This window comes from Nanorana parkeri, unplaced genomic scaffold, assembly GCF_000935625.1.
Source record: "Nanorana parkeri isolate BGI_ZX_2015 unplaced genomic scaffold, ASM93562v1 scaffold30, whole genome shotgun sequence".
Taxonomy (NCBI): Eukaryota; Metazoa; Chordata; class Amphibia; order Anura; family Dicroglossidae; genus Nanorana; species Nanorana parkeri.
In genome coordinates, this window is record NW_017306298.1 from 918,596 (window position 1) to 939,090 (window position 20,495).

The 20,495-nt window shown below is 44.3% G+C and overlaps 1 protein-coding gene across 1 annotated transcript in view; it reads right to left on the reverse strand.

Annotated features, from left to right (window-relative positions):
- Positions 1-369: 369 nt before the first annotated feature.
- Positions 370-20,495, reverse strand: part of DCDC5 (doublecortin domain containing 5) — a 90,492-nt gene continuing 70,366 nt past the window's right edge. The window contains exons 16-23 of the mRNA XM_018567677.1: positions 19,464-19,667; positions 19,120-19,297; positions 13,740-13,877; positions 11,919-12,020; positions 7,421-7,557; positions 4,512-4,676; positions 1,967-2,120; positions 370-603 (exon numbers count right to left, since the gene is read on the reverse strand). Of these exons, the coding sequence (XP_018423179.1) occupies positions 479-603; positions 1,967-2,120; positions 4,512-4,676; positions 7,421-7,557; positions 11,919-12,020; positions 13,740-13,877; positions 19,120-19,297; positions 19,464-19,667 (1,203 nt within the window). The 3' untranslated portion in view covers positions 370-478. The remainder of the gene's footprint in view (positions 604-1,966; positions 2,121-4,511; positions 4,677-7,420; positions 7,558-11,918; positions 12,021-13,739; positions 13,878-19,119; positions 19,298-19,463; positions 19,668-20,495) is intronic.

Here is a 20,495-nt window from a genome sequence, read left to right on the forward strand (position 1 = left end):
GGGCCTGCTGCAGTTTTTTCACCTGCTCTGGACCTGCACGCTGCAATGTGAACTGGAGCAAAAAATACCATTGGAATACATTGGACGCAGTTTTGATCCGGTCTGCAACTGATCTGCTCTGCACCTGCTCCGCGCTTGGTGTGAACAAGGCCTTAAAAATGAGCTCAGGTGCCTCCCATTTCTCTTGATCGTTGCTGAGATGTTTCTACACCTTGATCGGAGTCCACCTGTGATAAATTAAATTGATTGGACATGATTTGGAAAGGCGCACACCTCTCTGTAGAAGGTCTCCTAGTTGACAATGCATACTGTATGCGTTACCAGACCCCCTAAGATAAACAGGGCCTGATGTGTAACTTCATCCACTAAAGAAGGTCTAGAAGCCTCCCTACTTTATTGCCATCAAAGTCTTCTGATGGAAGAGAACACATTTTTCTTGATGTTCTAAGCTACTGTTATATACGTTTCTTTCACCTTATTAAATGTTGTTTGGTACTGGTATGAAGACTTTGGGTGTTGAAATGATGACTTCTGTAGCCCCAGGACCATACTGCTTCCTGATTCTTGCATAGTTGGCTCGGACATTTATTTTGTCTCTGCTGCCTGAAAGACAAACCATACTGCAAATTAATTTTACCAAATATTTCACACAGAGAGATTTACAGGGCTATTCAGAAAAGGGTGAAGAGTTTGGAGAAGTGAACAGTCTAGGACAACATCGCTGAACTGGAAAGTGAGCTTAATTGGAGAATTTCTCCAAATCAGCTATGTTGTCCTAGATCAGGGGCGCCCACAGTTTTTCGTCTACTTTTCAAATGACGAGCTTAATGAGATCTACCGACGAAAACACACCTGCATTCAGGGGCGGGAGAGGGCATTGAAGTCAATGTCACCACAGCCACGCCCCCAGTGCAATCGCCGCACCAGGAATACATGCAATGTGGCAAAAATTATCATTCTTTGCATATATTCTTTCCTGGTCGAATTATAAAGAGGAAAATGCTTCATTATGGGCACTAGATAGAGCCGGGGAGCACAGCAAAGAAATGTTTATTTCCGATGCTTCAGAGCGCAATCTAGTGGCTATAATGCAGTATTACATTTCATTAAAATTGACCTGACAAGAAAGTATACTAAGGACATTCATTTTTGCCTCTATTTGCACAAAATAAAGATTTGCAGGTCCAATGGCTCTTCAAATTGTGTATAAATAGACCCTTTAGTGTAAAGGAATTGACAGAGGATACTGCTGGGTGGGATTATCTGTGGAATAAGGATGGACTAAGGTGATACATGTGTTCTCTTATAACACACATATAGGATGCATGTTGGAGCACACATTTACATGTGTGCATACCACTTTTTACGTAAAAAATATGTAGCTCATTTTTTTATTCATATCTACAGGTAAAAAAAATCGTTACTGCATCCAAAAAAAAACTGCATGTCCTATTTTTTTAATTCTCAATGTGCTGCTGCAGGTCATAAATATGCATCAGTCCCATATGATTTCTACATGTATGGTGTTTTAGTGTACTAAATGCATAATCATATGTATGGGACCTTCCTGTGACTAAGCAAGCTTCCACCTCTATCTTGTTTAGGTCAATGTATTGGCGGTAGGTCAATGTATTGTGGGTACAGCTAGCCTTATACAATGAACAGGCATATTGTGTTACTCTGTTGGTAGTCAGGGGTGGACAAATTAATATGGAATTCAGGAGCCAACCTGTCCATTCCAGACGCCAGCAGGATTTTTTTCAGGAGCCAGCTCTATTGACAACAACTATAGGAAACCTCAATTGGTGTCAACTGTAATTTTTAAGCAGCATTGGCTACCTGGCTCCTGGTCATTCAGTTATACCCCATAGTATCCGGTACAACTGAATGAACTTCTCATGGAATCAAATTGATATTAGACCAGTTCACAGCAAGAGTGATCTGGAAGCCAACCAGAATGTCTTACTTTTTTTGGTTAGAAATGGCTCTCCAGCGGATACACACAGGATCATGTCCTTCGTGATGTCATCCAAAGATGTCACCAATTCACCATTCCAATTATACAGTACTGCTGCTGGCAGATGCTGCATACTCAGCTTTAAAGTGCAGTCCTCCAGTAACTAGAGTGCAACAAAGAAGAACACTGCATTAATCACCAGCATTTCATCCTTGTCATTTAGTTGAGCTTCAAAATACTTCACTTGTTCTGGGGCTGGCACTTTACTACTATTCCATAAATAATGTCTAAGGGTTGGTACACACCATCCCCAGGCAAAAAAAATTATTTTCAGCATGCATCTGGTGTCCGCTGGATGGCAGCAGTGTGCATTGGCAGTATACAAAGTATACAGTCCCTTGAAAGGTCTCCACACAGCAGCACAGAGCGCCATCCAGTGCACCGCAAAAAAATGCAGCATGTCTGTATTTTTCCACAAAGCACATCACACCACCTTGTGCTGGGTACATTAAAAATAACAATTCTGGTGACTGGCATTGGTCCAGTGCAGAAAAACACCAGTCACCACAACTAGTATGAACAAGCCCTCAAGCAACCATGTGGCTTACCAGTTATTGCCCCTGTCCCCAGCAACACATATTCATCTTTCCTTCCCTCCCCTGCTTCTCCAGTCAACTTCTGGGGGTGAGAAAAGGAAGCAATCCCTAGATAATATCCAAGTCACTCTATTTGGAGCTTACACATTACTAAGAACTCTCTCCCCAACCCATATGTGACAGTGCTAGGCCAATCACCATGCACCAACACTGTCCCATAAGAGGAAGGGAAGTGAGTCACATTCTCTTCTATACCGAGACGTTCTGGCTTCTTTCATCACTCCTTGACTGAATGGAGCAAAACAAAGGTGAGTATGAGTTGCTGGGGAAGGGCGCATTAAAAGCAAATTTTTTGATTTGTTCCTCAGGGACACAACATAATTTTATTTCAAGTATAATAATCTATTTATGACAATGCATTTACATTTTGCTTTTAAAGCAGGCCTATACCTAAATGTCACCTAAAGCTATAATATTAGCCATGTCACACTGGCAATCCTATTGCTTCGACAACACGCCAACAACATGATTGCATGAAATAATCACTCATCTGCATCAATGGGTTCATGGCCTCAGTGGCCTAAAGTCTGCAGAATATTGCCCACCAGCTGGGAAACTGGACAGTTGCCTTGCCTTATTTTGTTTTACAGATAAAATTTATTAGCTACACCAAAACACCATAAGCATTGTTTGGTGTGGTCACATAATTGGGTCTCTTGTACAGGTACCTGCATGCGGTGTGGGGACACACGTGCACGGTATCGTGACATAATATTGAGGCCAAATACCCTCCCAGATCAGCACCAGGTGGTGACTAATTGCTGGGAGACACTTGCAGGTGAGCACTGGAACTGTAGGATCAGGTTCCAGCCCCACAGTGGCACCTGGAGGTGCTGTGGTCCCTGACAAATGAACATATGATGTGCCAAGTTGGCATCTCTAATGTATAAAAGTGCCACGGTGACTCACTTCAGACTGAATACAAGAAGTACTAAAAAAACAAAAGAGTGCCAGACAATTTGGTAGAAGTCCAAGGCATATGTTTATTTTCCCACATGATATAAGCCAACGCAATATGGAACTTTAAAGTGTTCCCTTCATCAGGGCTTTAACGGTTGCTAGAAGAGGGGAAAATTGGACTGATTGCTTCAACAACCAGTTGCTGAAACCTGTCTCTAGGATCTATATTCATGATGTAATATTGTTCCAATAAGGTATTTAATCCCATTAATGCTCTGATTAAGGGGGTACTTTAATGTCCCATTGTTCCTTTGGCTTATATCAAATGAGAAAATAAACACATGTCTTGGACTTCTACCAAATGGCCTGGCACTCTTGTGTTCTTTTGAACTTCTTGTATTCCATCTTAAGTGCCCCACTGTGGCACTTTTGTACATTAGAGATGCCTAACTGGGGGGATTGTTCTCTTCACCATAGGCATTCTCTTCCACTAAAGATCTAATATAGTTTATGAGTTCCAGAATTTTCCACCTACACAAAGAAACCATTAGGATGTCACTGCAGAACTCTTCTGAAAATACTAGTTGCTTAGCTAACAAGCTAATCCATTGGCTTCAAAATTTTCTGAGTTATTGACTAACAAACAGTTTGAAGTTAAGGACTTTTCTCTGGCTTTTCTAATCTCTATGCTTGTTCCAGGTCTGTGACTCAAAGAACACAACTAGTTGGCCAGTATAATACTGGGGGAGCTAGCATTTTCAAAAGGAAGTCTGCAATGATAGTGTGCATCTCCTAACAGGGTTGCTTTATTATTTATGGAAAAACTATTGATACAATAGTCTTTAAGATGGAATCAGCCACGTGTCTGGTGAGAACATTTGTGTGCAGCTAACCTAACGCATTCAATACTTAGAACCCGCCCTGTGGAAGAAGCAATGTTAAAAGTAAGTTACACAGAAGTCAACAGTGTTGGGTTTATTCTGATGTGCAAATCTTACCTCTTCCATAGATTTGCCCCAAGCATATACAGCTTGCTCTGAATTGCCCCCATTCCTGTAAGCCAGGACTCGTTTCATGGTGGGAAAGGTGTAGAGGGATGTTTCACTGTTTGCTACTGCAGGATGCACCTTCACACGGGGAGCCTGACTACCAGAGAGCTGCATCTAGGAGAGAAGCACACAGGCTGTGTAGGCTTTAAGCTTTTTTTTTATTATTAAGAGTAACTTCAAAAGTAAAACTGCCGGAGGATAACATCAGTGATAATAAATCTCTCTAAGAGGAGAGTCTTCAGCTTGGCTCAGATATTCAGAAGGACAAAAACCAGAGAGCAAAAAGGTAATATATCAGAAGGAATGAAATAAAATCGTGTGAGAAATGTCCTCACATTCTGACTTCTGTTATGACTTACACTGAAAACTTTTTACTTTCATAATAGGTTCAAGAAGATTATTATTTTATTCTCTTTAGGAAGACAGTATACCCATACAGGTTTAGGCGAGCAGGGACTAAAGCAATCAAAAAGCTCTACAACCGAATCAGTGCATAGCACATTAATGCCTTCTTAGAATAGAAGGTATTAACATTTCATTTCATCACATATCCCAAAAATAATTCTCAGGACAGCTGAAAGAGTCATGCAAATCGTTATAACCCACATCCAAAACTGCTGGTGTATAGTGCAAATATAGCCTAATATATTTGTTGCATAAAGCAATGGCTCCACCAAATTCACAAGATTTAAAAATGCTACGCAATGATTAGATTGGAGGGCTTTTTGATTGCTTTGGTCCTGTCTCACCAACTTTGGGTATAATGTCTTATTGGGTCCCAAGCCCTACTCCATAGAAGCCAAGATTCCCATACACTGTACTGATGATGGCCAAAAAGCCTGAAGCAGCTGTATGCAGTTTCAGATGAATGGCTCTATAATATTAACCTATATTTGCACTATACATCAGCAGTTCTGGATGTGTATCTGGCTGATGAGGCATAATGCATTGATTTGAATGGCTCTACCCACAGTCCAGTGACGTGCTGTACCTTCAGTTCTGGGTGAGGTATTCTCTCCTATCCTATCCCTATCCTGCCGAAGCCCCATCCCCATTATGACAAAGCCCTGTCCCCTCAACCCGGTCACCAAGCTAGTCCCTCACTTGCTCGTCAATGCTGAGGCATCAAGATCGATGCCATCAGTGTTTTTCTTTTTTTTTGATTGGACAGCTTGGACCAATGGCGCTTTGCCATTGGTCCAAACCATCCACAGAGCTCAAGCCTCTAATAGAGAGTAGAGTCTGTTGCAGCTCTTGCCTCACTAGTTAGGTTACTCAAGCAGTTAGGTTACTCAAGCCGGCTGCTGTGTAACCTAACTAGCTGTCAAAAGCCGGATGCAGCGCTGCCTGTAATTAACAGGCAGCGATCAGTCCATGACAGGTTACACAGCGGGGAGGCTTTCACTGCTGTGTAACCCGTTACAAGCCCATCTGAATGGAGAAAAGGCTGTCATCTTCAGGCTTGAAGCTGACAGCTTTTTCCTCCATAATACTAGGTGAGGCTCTGCCCCACCTGCCTCCCCTGACCGCACGTCCCTGCCACTGTTTCGTATACGTGATGGAATAAAACATGTGAGTACCCTCTGAGAAGGCCTTACGTTGCTTTCTTGACCAAAAATATTTTTCAAACTGATGTATTTATTGAACAGGAGAAATTATGCAAAAGCTTGAACCTTCCATAAAAGAAACTGTCATATCATTTTATTGGACGATTTTGCAGAAATCCTGTATTTAAAATAAGAGTTACTAATTAATGTGGAGATTATCACCTAAAGGACAACTCTGATCTTGTAAAAAAAAAAAAAAGCAAGACACTACACTTCATAGGATCTCCATGTATTGTAAAATGCAAAACATTATCGCCCACTTCTGGACTGGATAGAATTAGGCACAGTAGGCATATGTCTATAGGTGCAGCAGGTTTACACATGGTAGCAATATTCTAAACTAAGGCATGACAAAAAAAATAAGAAAATGTTCTGTGTAAGAGAGGATATATTAGAACAGGGATATTCATTGAGGTACCAAACATTCCATGCTTACAGGTTCTAGTGATGGAAATCCAGCCATGGCTCACTTATAATATCACAAGCACTAAACTGTAACAGGCCATCCTATATAGAGGGAAACATTGCTGGTACCACACAGAAGGGATGGGTGGGTTGATGAAAATGGGTAGGGATGACTCCTAGGGGAATAAGGGCCAGACACAGTCTCTTGTCAAGGTGCCTACACTTCTTTGAACATACTAGTAAGAATTTGATTCAACCAACCCCCCATATTGGCGGGCATGAGAGTTGGCACAACACCTTCTGCTCATTTCCCTAATTCTTCCCATTGTCTGACTGCACTTGAGCAATTGGAAAGCAAGCTTGAGGGTTCACGTTCAGCCCTGTCATTCACTCCCCTGTACACGCCTCCACTGCTAACAAAGGACACCAGTGGTTATGAGCAGATGTAGTTCTGTGGGTGCCTGCAAGTCACAGTGGATTGACGTGTAAGTGGTAGACCCATCTGCAAGCACCAAGAGTGTCCGTGAAAAAAGCCTCCACAGAAGCAATGATTTAAAGGTATTTTCTACACAAGGTTGGAGTGAAGTAGACATTGTTGTTGCACTTTTATGTATGTATATACTATACCTTATCCTCTTCATTCATTTGTCACACAGCTAGAACATGTTGAGGATCAAGTCTGTCAACACCATGGAACAAATATTCTCTAAGCTGTAAGATGGATGAGCACTATACAATACAATAACCTTTTCCACAAGAAAAAAATTGCTGCTTTCTACAATTATAATATACTATTGGTATGTATCCATTTTAGATACAAGAACAATGGAAATAATTCAATGTCACCTCCACATTCTCAAGTTCTTCCTTCAGCCTCAGCTCCTCATCAGTGACTTCAGTCCAGCCACCTTCTACAGACACAGGCTGGACGGGATCGGCGGTGGGCACCAGGGTGGAAGGAGCAAGAGAATTAACCCGTCGAGCTGCAGACAACATAAAAAGAGAACATTCATTAAAGGATATGTCCTATCCAGCAGGATTGTATTGCTATCAAGGGCTCTGTTAGGGGGAATTCCCCTCACTTTCCGACACGATGACAACAGTTGCGCTACAGAACAAGTGAGAGAAAATCTGCAACAGGGACACACAGCACTGAAAAGTTGGGTGTGCAAAAAGCAGAATGTATAAAGTTCAGATTTCATTTTATTTAGACTCTTATGTCAGGAAAACCAATGCGTTTCTGGGGTTCAAAGGGCAACACTTCATCAGGGCTTTGTATGTTGAACAAAGCATGTACCGGAATGATCAAATTAGAGGGATCTTGACGGCTAATTAGTCTGATGATGTCTCCCTATACTGGTTATCCAAAACACATTGAAGGGAATTTATCAAAACTGGAGCAGACAAAATCTGGAGCAGCTATGCATGGCAACCAATCATCTCTCTTTCACTTTCAAATCTTAACTGAACAAACTGAAGAGAGAACCTGATTGGTTGACCTGCACAGCTGCTCCAGATTCTGTCTGCTCCATTTTTGATAAACTCCCCCCACTGGCTTTTTTTGACATAAGAGTCTGAATAAAGTTGAATTTTAACTGTATATTTTCCGATTTTGGCACCTTCCTTGCTGCACACCCAGTCCCTTCTCGAGCAAAGAGCCAACCCTTTGCAACCATTACAGGGAGAGCTGCCTAAAGAGAATCATTCCCTCAACACTGCTTAAGACCTGACTGAGAACATCTACTACATTAAGAGATACAGCGCCCCACTCCTTTCTTCTACTTTCTGAGCAATAAAAAGCTGATAGGAGTTTATCTGAATGGGGTAATGTAACATTGCATTATGGACACTAGTTGGATCTAAGAGCATAGGAAATACATACCGTGCCATAATGCGGTATTACATTGCATTCAACCTGAAAAGAAATTATACTAAGAACATTCTTAGTTAAAAAAAGAAAATATAAAATAATGTTAGTTTTTCCCTTTATTTGTTCACATTGATTCGAAGGGCAAATGGGTCTGTGAATTGTTTATAAGTGAATGGAAAACTCTGTAACCAAACCCCTAATGGAGCCCCTGGTAGCTGTAAAAACCCAAATGGGTTATTTTTCCTTCCTCACTCTAATGCTAAGCACTTAAGCACTCACCTGCAATGCTGGCCTCTAACACAATGGGTGGGGGAAAAAAACACTATGTAAGTGTTTAATTCACAGAAAAACAAAGTTTCCAAGCAGTGCTCAGAAGATGCAATGGTTCCATAGCAGGTAGAGATACAATCACAGCAGATAGTCCTCCTACTTATAAAGGAGGTAACTGTATCTCCAAAAGGTATTAGAGTGCCTTAGTGAGTTTAATTAATAAGCAACGGTATTTCTTAGGTTTGAACAATGTAGCCACTTCCACAGATCTGTCAGATTGTAGTTTGATAATTAGGGCTCATCCGTACAGCTGCGTGCACGGCTGTATAGGGCAGCTCCGGGAAGGACAGGTGCTGCGTGTGATTAGTACGCAGCCCCTGTCCTTCTCTATGGGACTACGCGGACGTACGCCGCCCTACGCTCACCGGCCCTGCATGTCTGTGTGGGTGAGTGTACTCGTAAGCTGACTCGTAAGTATGGATCCTGTCTGCGTCCGAGCCGGGACACACGCACCCGTACAGACCTGCACTTGAGGTGAGCATAGGGGGGCGTATGGCCGCGTAGTCCCATAGAGAAGGACAGGGGCTGCATACTAATCATACGCAGCACCTGTCCTTCTCGGGAGCTGCCCGATATGGCCATGCACGCAGCAAGGAGCTGTATGTGCCAGCCGATTCCTGTGTGAATGAGCCATTAAGGATATCTGTGACCCAGCCGGCGGCAACACCACTTCAGCTCTTTCTTATAGGGTCCATAAGAAAGGTAGATGGTTCCAATGAAATATGTCAGAGGTGACTAGGGTTGCCACCTGTCCCGGATTCACCTGGACAGTCCGGCTTTTGATGCTGTGTCTGGGTTTCAGCTGGCTTGAAACCCGGAAACAGCACATACAGGACTCAAAACCCAGAGTGTCCAGGTGAATCTGGGACAGGTGGCAAACCCAGTGGTGACGCTGTGTTCTGTGACATCACTTTAGGGGTCTGCAGGTCTCAGTATGTTGACCAGATTGTGAAATGAAAAGTGGAGCTCCAGTGGCCGGGGCACCTGTCTCCTTGATTACTGACTTGTTGCAGGCTGAGAATGCTTTGCCCTACTACTAGACTATAAGGTCTATCAGATAAGCAGCCCAACAACCAACTGAAAGAGTGCGCACAGCAGACTGTCAACTAATCTCGGGATAGTGGACTTGTCTTCTCAGCCTGCAACAGATTGTGCTGTTACTGGCCGGATCTCCATGTAAGAAAGTTTGTGAGAGTCACAAAAATAAATTGCTAAAGACAACTGTATATAGAGAAGCATTATGCCAAACATACTTAAAAATGGATTTTGGGTTTTCATACACTTTAAAGTTAAATGATCTCTTAAAAGTTACACCTGAACTTCCTTAGAAAGTTGTGGCACAAAGAAGCACAAATATAATAGCAAACAGTGAAACAGTGACACCCTGTGGTCACACAACACATCACACTTTTTGTTTGCTGTATTAGCCTCTAAAAATAAGAATAGAGATCTGTTTCATTCAAAATGCCGGCTCAAATGTTATTAGCCTGGCAACTACCATTTTCAGGAGAAGAGGCCAGCAATGGCACATATATTTCTCTCAGAAGAGGTATCATTAAAATTGGTCCTGTACAACCAGCATATACATTGTAGATGTATCACTGCTGCGTGAGAGGTAATACCATTATTAGCTAGATAGTTCAAACATTTCTATGCTCCATTTTACATTTTTTAAAGAACTCCAGGCAAATAAAATCTTAACCTTAGCAGTGGGGCTACCCCTGCACTGCAAGGGTTAAGTGCTCATTTTGTCTAAAATAAAAGAATTATGCTCACCCGGACTACGATCCCGGCTTGCTGTTAGACTGGTCCCTTGAGCCTCTCCACTTCAGCGGTCTAAGGTCCAGCGAGTCATGGCATCCTATACGGTGTATTGGAGGTGAGGACGCTCTATGTATTGGAGGTGAGGGACATTCTATGAACGGTCTAGGGGCTAGCTAGGATTGTGGTTCGGGTTAGTTTAACTTCTACGGGCGTCTAACCAGTGTAGGTCTCCATTCACACCTAGGCGTCAGTGTTTCCACTTGTAAAACGCGCCTTTTTTACGCGGTCTCTACCTCGCATGGCTTGCGCAATTGTGCGCGTTTTGCACATTTTTAAACGGGTTAGACGCGCATAGACAAAGACTTTATTGAGCAGATCAAAATGCATTGCTGTGACTACGGAAACGTGCACAGAAATGTGCAAAACGCTTGTGTCGTGCCTTTTAATGCGCTTCCATTGAAGACCATGCGGCCAAACGTGCTGTAATCTGCCCGAAAGAAGCTCAAGTACCTTTTTCAGTGTTCAGAGTTTCACAGCTTGCGGCAAAACTTTTAGGTGTGAACAGGGGCCAGAGAAATGAATGGGATTTCTAGTGTTGAGGGCTTTGGCGCACTTAGCTTTAAGTGTGAAAATGCCCAGGTGTGAACCTAAAATGTGTAAAAAGCGCAAAAACACGCAGAGACCATGCAAGGGAAAGACGTGCGTAAAAACGATGCGGAAACGTTAGCAGTCACAGTGCCGACAGATGCCCTGTTTAACCTTGTTTGTTAGAACTTTATTGAAATGTCACGAGTGATATTTCATTAAAGTGACATTAAACCCTCGGATTTTTTAACATAAAACAATACTGTAATGTGTGCCTTACTGTAATCCATGGTTGTTTCCCTTCTCTTAGCTGCTCTTCCTATTAAAATCTGTTTCTGTTCTCATGCTTGGAGAGAACTTCCCTTTTCAGCTCAGGGCCTCTTCCTGTAGTGCTGGCTCAGGTTACAGCCTATACACAGACACCGTGTGAGACAAGGCAGTCTGCTGAAAAGGGAAGTTCTCTCCAAGCATGAGAACAGAAACAGATTTTAATAGGAAGAGCAGCTAAGAGAAGGGAAACAACCATGGATTACAGTAAGGCACACATTACAGTATTGTTTTATGTTAAAAAATCTGAGGGTTTAATGTCACTTTAAGTTCTCTAGGCACAGCGCAATGCAATGCGTTAACACCTCCATGAAAAGGCAAATTGGCTTGTCTTGCATTGGAGCTGCTCTGGAAGAAATGGTCACTGCAGTCCCAATGCGTTTGGTGTGAATTCAGCCTAAAAGTAAACATCCTGGTCAACGGCAAACACCACATGTCGCCCACCATTACCTTCCAATACAGAATTACCTTGTAAGTGTCTCATTTTGTGTCTCATCAAGCTGCGGCCAGTCACAATCTTCTTCTTCTGCAACCAATGTCTTTTCTCTTGTTTTTCTGATCGCTGGACAGCTACATTGGAAACACAGTGAAAAAGCTTTATTGTTCACATTTCCATTAAACTGCCTCTCTTTTTAAAAGCTTGATTGCAAAAATCCATTCATACACATAGATATAGCAGCTATTTATTGGGTGAATTATTTGAATTTACTGTACACTGTTGTTCAGACCTGGCCCTTTGTCTGCGTCTGTCTGGCCCAAGGTCCGGACACGGACCTGCACTCACTTATGGCAGGCTAATAGTGGATACACAAGCTTCCAAGGCCGGTGCATCCATTTGCAACACATAGCCCAGTGCAGGTTGGGGATCGGTAAGTTTCCGGCCCACTTTCCTTTTCAGTCGTTGGTTGCTGGGACCCCTGGCGTCCTAGCAACCAATGACATCAGCGGTCCTCCTCCATTACAATCATTGGTTGCTAGGACGGTCCTAACAACCAGTGACAAATGTCTTCCCACCAGCAGCATTAAAGGAGGATGTACATATATGCTGGGGTGTTTGTCCTTTCCTGCAGCTCCACCTCTGGCAGCATGTATGTGCCACATAGTATGTGGGGACAATAAGGGCCCGTTCATAAGGAAAAATATATTGAACAATGTTTCCTGAATTAAACTTTGAGGCTGCCATTGCTGGCATCCAAATCTGCAAATGGCAAATGCTGGGATGTCATTTTGGCCCTATGACTTCAACACATTCATGAATAAAGGATCACTCCCCTTCCTCTAGCCCCGCTGGCTGTCAAAATACCTGAACAATGTGATTTGGATGCAGGCATTGTTCAGGTGTATTGAGAGCCAGCGGGGCCGACTAGCAAGATACTGAAGCTTGTCCCAGTGGGAGATTCCTCCATCCACCCAGTTTAGCGTAGATGGAGGAATCTGTTGCGCTTTTTCCATCTGACCATAGAAAGTCTGCAGACAACCTATAGGTGTATGGCCAGCTTAAGAATAGAGATGTGAACAGCCACAAAAGAAGATGTTGAGGGTTGTCGTGCATAAAGAAATGCACAAAAACACCTGACAAAACATTCAGGTGTGAATGGTGGATACATGTTAAAATACTGTAAACATCTGCTGGCTATAGACAATGGCACTATTTCTCATGTTTTGCAAATAAGTTCTATGGCCTTTACAAACAGTTGCTATCCGAAAAGAAAAAAAGATGGAACAACATATGCTGTTCCAGTATGAGAAGCCACTTTACTATCTGTTCATCTGTTAAATGCCTAAAATGATTACAAATCTACATTTTAAATTAAAATAAGATATCAATATGTTTTAACCAAAGACAATTACCTTAAAGTGAACCCGGGATATTGCACATGAAGGGTGAAAGTAACATGTTCTCTTTAACAGCAGTCCCAGAAGCAGCAGACACTCACTGGCCCTTTGAAGTCCACCACTCAGTTTGGCGGCTGGGAGGGAACGGAGCACCCAGTACTTCCGGATACGGAGGATCATGTGACTTACTCCCCTACCTCCCATGTGACAGCGCTATGCTTGGCAATTGTCCACTCACTCACCTAGTGCTGCCACATTGGGGGGCAAGAAGAAAGTCCTCAGCCATGTGTAATGTCTAAGTCATAACTTGGAGCTTACCCTACCTTCCTCGCCGGTGACCAAATGGAAAGGAAGGAAAATATCAGCAAGCAGCTTGTTGTTTTGCACAGCAAGGGTGAAGCATGGGTTCACTTTAGGGAAACTGGGATGTGATATTTAAATAATAAGTCTTACCATCCGGTGATATGAAGGGTTCTCCACAGGACACCCAAACTTCAATAGGATGTCGCAGGATATAGGACAGCAAATACTCATCCACTGTCACCTCTTCAGGATCCATCTGTGTTACTGTAGTATTGACAGTTTCAAGATCTATAGATAAAGATTATATAGTAAATATACCACATCATATAACAGAGCCATTGCCATAGCTCTATACTGCTTCTATCTAGATATGTATATCTATGTATGCCCTGTTATTGTGTGCTGCCATCTGGTGGACATTAGTGGCATTGTATACGTAAAAATAAATGTATATCAAAACATTGGCATGTCTGTATATTTAAGAAAACCTGTATTAGGGAAAATATGTAGTCTGCTATTGCTAATCTCTCCTTTTAAAAATGTTTTCATGTAATCCTGACTGCACCCTTGTTATATTAAGGTCTGTTATATGGTTGTGCTTAGGAAGAATACAGGACAGCCTTACAGTCTAATACTCAGCATGACGCTCCAGAAAGAGATAGGACAGCCTTACAGTCTTATAGTCAGTCTGTCACTCAGGCAAGAGATAGGACAGCCTCATAGTCTTACACTCAGCCTGACACTCAGGCAGTAGGTAGGACAGCCTTATAGTCTTACACTCAGCCTGACACCCAGGCAATAGGTAGGACAGCCTCATAGTCTTACACTCAGCCTGACACTCAGGCAAGAGATAGGACAGCCTCATAGTCTTACACTCAGCCTGACACTCAGGCAGTAGGTAGGACAGCCTTATAGTCTTATACTCAGCCTGACACTCAGGCAATAGGTAGGACAGCCTCATAGTCTTACACTCAGCCTGACACTCGGGCAGTAAGTAGGACAGCCTTATAGTCTTATACTCAGCCTGACACTCAGGCAGTAGGTAGGACAGCCGTATAGTCTTATACTCAGCCTGACACTGAGGCAGTAGACTGTAATGCGCCTGGGTTCTAGGACAGGAGAAAGGATCACAGCTGCGGAATTGAGGCTAGGGTTAGGTATGGCAATCAGGCTCGAACCCCAGGCTTCTCTCTCAATCTTAACGGAGAGTGAGGGGTTCTTGCATCATCTGCCACAAATGAGGAGTGTAGGTATAGACCATATAGTGGTATTTCAGTTCATAACCCCATGGGTCAGGATACACAAAGGTAGATACAAGGAACTAGATAACAGGTCTAATGCAGGGTAATGATTTGGCACAAATGGTAACAGGAATAAATGAGGAAGCCAGTGTTGGAGCGTCTAGCAGTGGACCCTTTGCCAGAGGGGTTATAGTGACAGACAGTCCAGCAAGCTAAGAGCCAATCCCCCTCCAGTACAATACTTGCAGTTGGCAGCAGGCAGGATTGAGGAAACAAGAGATCCAGCAGTAAGAAGGCTCCTTGAGGCTCCTGGCATCTGTAGGGCATCAAGCTCAATAGTGGAACGCTTCCATAGCGTTCACACAAGCTATTTATAGTCCGCGAACGCGGAAGTGATACCGGCCGTGACGTCACTTCCGCGAACCACGGTGGAGAGCAGGGAGCCTCCCCCTCTGGGAGGGAAGCGCCCTGCGTGACGCGGCCGATGCGTTCCACGTTGGAACGCAGACGGCTCGCGGCAGGCAAGGACGTTACAGGACCCCCCCTCCAAGGGAACACCTCCGGGGTTCCTATGCGGCCCGGGGTTCCTATGCGGCCCCGGCTTCCGGGGGTACCGCAAATGAAAACCACGCGTCAGAAGAGGTGCATGCACCTCTCGAGCGTTCTCCCATGAATCCTCCTGAGAAGTGTAACCCTTCCATCTGATGAGATACTGCAAGGTTCGCCCACGTCTCCTGGAATTCAGTATTCGCTCTACCTTGTACTCGGTCTCACCCAGGACTTCAACGGGAGGAGCCGGTTTAGGAGCCCTCTGTGGGAAAGGATCGGGTACGTAAGGCTTGATCAAGGAGACATGGAAGGAGGGGTGAATAAGGAGCCCCTGAGGGAGTGTAAGCTTCACGGCATTGGGGTTGATCACCTTCTCTATGACGAAGGGACCGATGAACTGCCTCCCGAGTTTCTTTGATGGAAGCTTCATCCGCAGATTCCTCGTGGAGAGCCAGACTTTGTCGCCAACCCGGTACTCTGGTGGGGCCCTTCTCCTCAGGTCGTAGTAGCGCTTCTGCCTGTCTTGCGCGAGGTGAAGGTTCCTCTCGAGGAGCTCCCTGGTCTCAGCTAGTCTCGACAAGTAGTCTACCGCCGAGGGCACATTGGTAGGGAGAACACCGGTAGGCAACTGCGTAGGATGGTATCCGTAGTTCGCGAAGAAAGGGGACTGACGAGTAGAGGAGCTGCAGGAGTTATTAAAGGCGAATTCAGCGAGTGGGAGTAGGTTGTACCAATCATCTTGGAGGTAGGTGGTGTAACACCTTAGATATTGCTCGAGGCATTGGTTGGCCCTTTCCGTCTGACCATTAGTTTGTGGATGGTATGCCGTGGAATACCTATGATCTATCTGTAGTGACGTGCAGAGTCCCCTCCAGAATCGGGAGACAAACTGGGTGCCTCGGTCCGATATAATGCGAGTTGGCAGGCTGTGCAGTTTGAGGACATGTGCAATAAAGGACTGGGCGGTCTCCTTCGCGGAGGGAAGTCCGCGGAGGGCAATGAAGTGTGCCATCTTGGTGAGCACATCTACTGCTACCAGGATGGTATCATGGCCCTGGGAAGAGGGTAGTTTGACTATGAAGTCTTGGGTATGTCTAGAGAAGTGAGCAACCCGTAGGGGGGTCTTCTTTCGTGTTTACACGTAGCGCACACGCGGCAGGAGTTCACGTAACTGAGAACTGTCTTTTTTAGGCCGGGCCACCAGAACTGTCTTCTGACCAAGTCTAAGGTTTTAGCCAGACCGGGGTGCCCTGCTAATGGCGCGTCATGCAGCATCTGTAAGACAGTCTGCTGCATAGATGGAGGAATATATAATCTTGAGTCTCTGTAGAATAGGCCTTCTGCGTCTTGAGTGAGCCCAGGGGGTAATGATGCAGGGTTACCTGATATGCTGTTCCTGATTTGTTCCTTGAACGAGATAGTAGCACATAGGAATTTGTTCAAGGGAATCACTGGTATCGGTTCGACCCTGGTTGTCTCTTCTTCCAGCATTCTGGAGAGGGAGTCTGCTTTGCCATTCTTGGAACCTGGACGATAGGAGATTATGAAATCGAAGCGGTCAAAAAACAGACTCCATCTAACTTGTCTTGCTGAGAGAGTTTTGCAGGTTTTAAGGAACTGGAGGTTTCTATGGTCTGTAAATATCGTGAAAGGGAATTTGATTTCTTCTAGCATGTGTCTCCATGGCTGCTTTAATGGCAAGCAGCTCTTTCTCCCCAATAGGATAGTTGATCTCTGCAGGCGTCAGAGTCCTTGAGAAGAACGCTACGGGGTGGAGAGGGGTATCTACCCCTATCCGCTGAGAGAGTACACCCCCAAGTGCCGTATGAGAGGCATCCACCTCCAGGACGTAATGGTAGTCTGGGTTGGGAATCTTCAAGATTGGAGCAGATGTGAATATGGTCTTCAGTAAGTCAAATGCCCTCTGGGCATCTGATGACCACTTAAAGGGAACTTTAGAGCTGGTTAGGGAAGTTAGAGGTCTCACAATCTCAGAGAAGTTCTTAATGAACTTCCTGTAATAGTTTGAAAAGCCCAGAAAGCGTTGTAGGGCCTTTCTTGAGTGGGGAACCGGCCACTTGTGGATGCAGTCAGTCTTTGCCCGATCCATCTCTATACCAGCGGGGGATATAACATAGCCCAAGAAGCTGATAACATCTCGTTTTAAGACACATTTGGATAATTTCACATATTATGAAAGAGCCCGGAGTCGGGAGAGAATCCAGCGGACGTGCCTGCGGTGGATCTCCAGATCCTCAGAGTATATTAAAATGTCATCTAGATATACCACAACACACGTCCAGTAAATCTCTAAAGATGTCATTTATTAGATGTTGGAAAGTGGCTGGGGCGTTGCAGAGCCCAATTGGCATGACATTATACTCAAATAGACCATAACGGGTCTTAAAGGCGGTCTTCCACTCATCTCCCTCTCTGACTCTGATTAAATTGTAGGCACCCCTTAGGTCTAGCTTGGTGTACACCCGGGACCGTTGTAACCTCTCTATAAGCTCGGGTATCAAAGGAAGTGGGTAGCGGTTTTTTACCGTTACCTTGTTAAGTGCTCGGTAGTCGATGATCGGCTGGAGGGTACCGTCTTTGTTCCTTACGAAGAACATCCCAGCACTGGCTGGGGAGGTGGATGGACGGATAAACCCCTTCCTGAGATTCTCCTCCAGGTACTCCTTCAGGTGCACCAGTTCAGGCTGGGAAAGAGGGTAGATCCTCCCGGTGGGGATCGAGCTACCTGATATAAGGTCTATAGGACAATCATGTGGCCTATGTGGCGGAAGAGCTTCAGCCAATTGCACACTAAACACGTCTGTGAATTCTTTGTACTGGGGAGGTACCATAGGCTCAGTTACCGTCATCAACGGGGTATGGGATAACAGGTATCTTTGCAATAATTGGATTGCAGCTTGAGGGTGTGTTCCTGCCATAGGAAGGACGGTTGATGTAGAAGAAGCCATATAGACATGACACCCTTACACTCAGCCTGACAGGCAGTAGGTAGAACAGCAGGCAAGAGATAGGACAGCCTTACAGTCTTATACTCAGCCTGACACTCAGGCAGGAGATAGGACAGCCTCATAGTCTTATACTCAGCCTGACACTCAGGCAGTAGATATGACACCCTTACACTCAGGCAGTAGGTAGGACAGCTTTATAGCCTAATACTCAGCCTAACACTCAGCCAGTAGATATGACACCCTTACACTCAGGCAGTAGGTAGGACAGCTTTATAGCCTAATACTCAGCCTAACACTCAGCCAGTAGATAGGACAGCCTTTTTGCCCAATACTGAGCCTGACACTCAGGCAGGAGATACGGCAGCCTCACAGCCTAATACTCAGCAAAAGATAGGACAGCCTTATATCCTGACACTCAGTTTAACAAGGAGATAATAAAAAGTGGATGTTCACCCTGGAATTACTCTATAAATATGTAACCATATAACACATGCACCTTGATGTACTATCCGGTTGTCCAGCAATCAGCATCGGCCAATTGCCAATGATGGTGTCTATTGATTTCACTTAGCTTCTATGTCTTTAACAGCATCAGGGCTCAGAGGAAGTATTTGTTTACAAGTATTTACCATATATGTGTACACATGTAAACTTACCAACTTCAGATGTAGATTTTGCCTGAGTTTTTAGGGTTTTAGGGTTTAGTAAGAAGTTCATGGGGTTTTTAGGGTTAGAGTTTTATGTTTTTAGGGTTTAATAAGAGATTCTCACTATTCTGGTTGTCAGTTTGCTCCTCCTCATCCCCAATTTGCTCCTTGCTTTGCTTAAAGAAGTCTTTCACAGCCCATGTGACCAAACTCGACAGTTCCAGTCTGACGGTACCATCTGCCATGTACATTCTGCAGGCGGGTCTGGGGAGGTCCAGCTCTTTGGTACAGACGTCTAGTAGCTGGATAAAGGGCACAAGGAAATTATTACAATATATATATATATATATATATAAGAAGGAAGTATGATATTGTCCAGTTTTTGTTTTTGTTTTTTTTGGTCATTCAACAAACATGCCATGTAAGATGGAAGCCATTACTTCACAAGGATCTTAATGCAGTACTCACCTCTGGAAATGTTCCAGCAATGATGACCATTCCATTTCTGAATCCACCACCATTTTTATAGGCCTTCACTTTTATAGCTCTGTGATATTTACCAGATGAAATATCCTGTGCAATGTTGAGGGTTTGTTGCTGGGATCTCATAGCAGACAACACCTCTGTCAAGTAGCCCAGAGTACTTTCCGCTTCAGAACGGGATAGATCCGTCTGTGCAGAGTCAGGAAAGGTTAGATACAGGAGATCTATATTATACAGTTACATTATAACCTTGTAAATTGTAAACATATTGAGAAAGCATTTGCACAGCAATGATGTTAGTAGCCAGTGACTTAGTAAAATAAAATTTCAAGCGTATTGTGGCATTGCGAGGGAATACCACTGTGTTATGTGGCCTCAAAGTGACCCAGGATTCTCAACCAGAGGGGCTGACTGGCTCCAGGAAAAAAGTATGTGTACCAGGAGAGAATTGCCTTTTCGGTCCTTTCCTTGTTTTCTGGATCCTAGTTGGGATCCTGGAGCCAGGAGATTTCTTGGAGCTCTGGGTGGGATGAAATCTCCAGTCCTGGGTCCGTGGGTTAGTAGTGACCAGCACCTGATTGTGCACCTGTGCACATCCCTCATGAAGAGAGTGCTGGTCACTACTAACCCACGGACCCAGTACTGGAGATTTCGTCCCACCCAGAGCTCTAAGAAATATCCTGGCTCCAGGATCCCAACTAGGATCCAGAAAACAAGGAAAGGCAATTCTCTCCCGGTACACGTACTTTCTTCCTGGAGCCACTCAGCCCCTCTGGCTGAGAATCCTGGGTCACTTTGAGGCCACCTAACACCGTGGTATTGCCATGCAATGCCACAGTATGTAAAGCCAAAACTTTTCATATTCGTTCTGGATAGAGTAGGGAAGGGTTGAGCCAATGAGCTCTAGTATACAGGTATTCCTCACTTAACGACCGAGTTCCGTTCCTCCGACCAGGTCGTTAAACGGATTGGTCGTTAAGTGAGGAACTCTAAACAGTACTGTACTGCATTAGTACA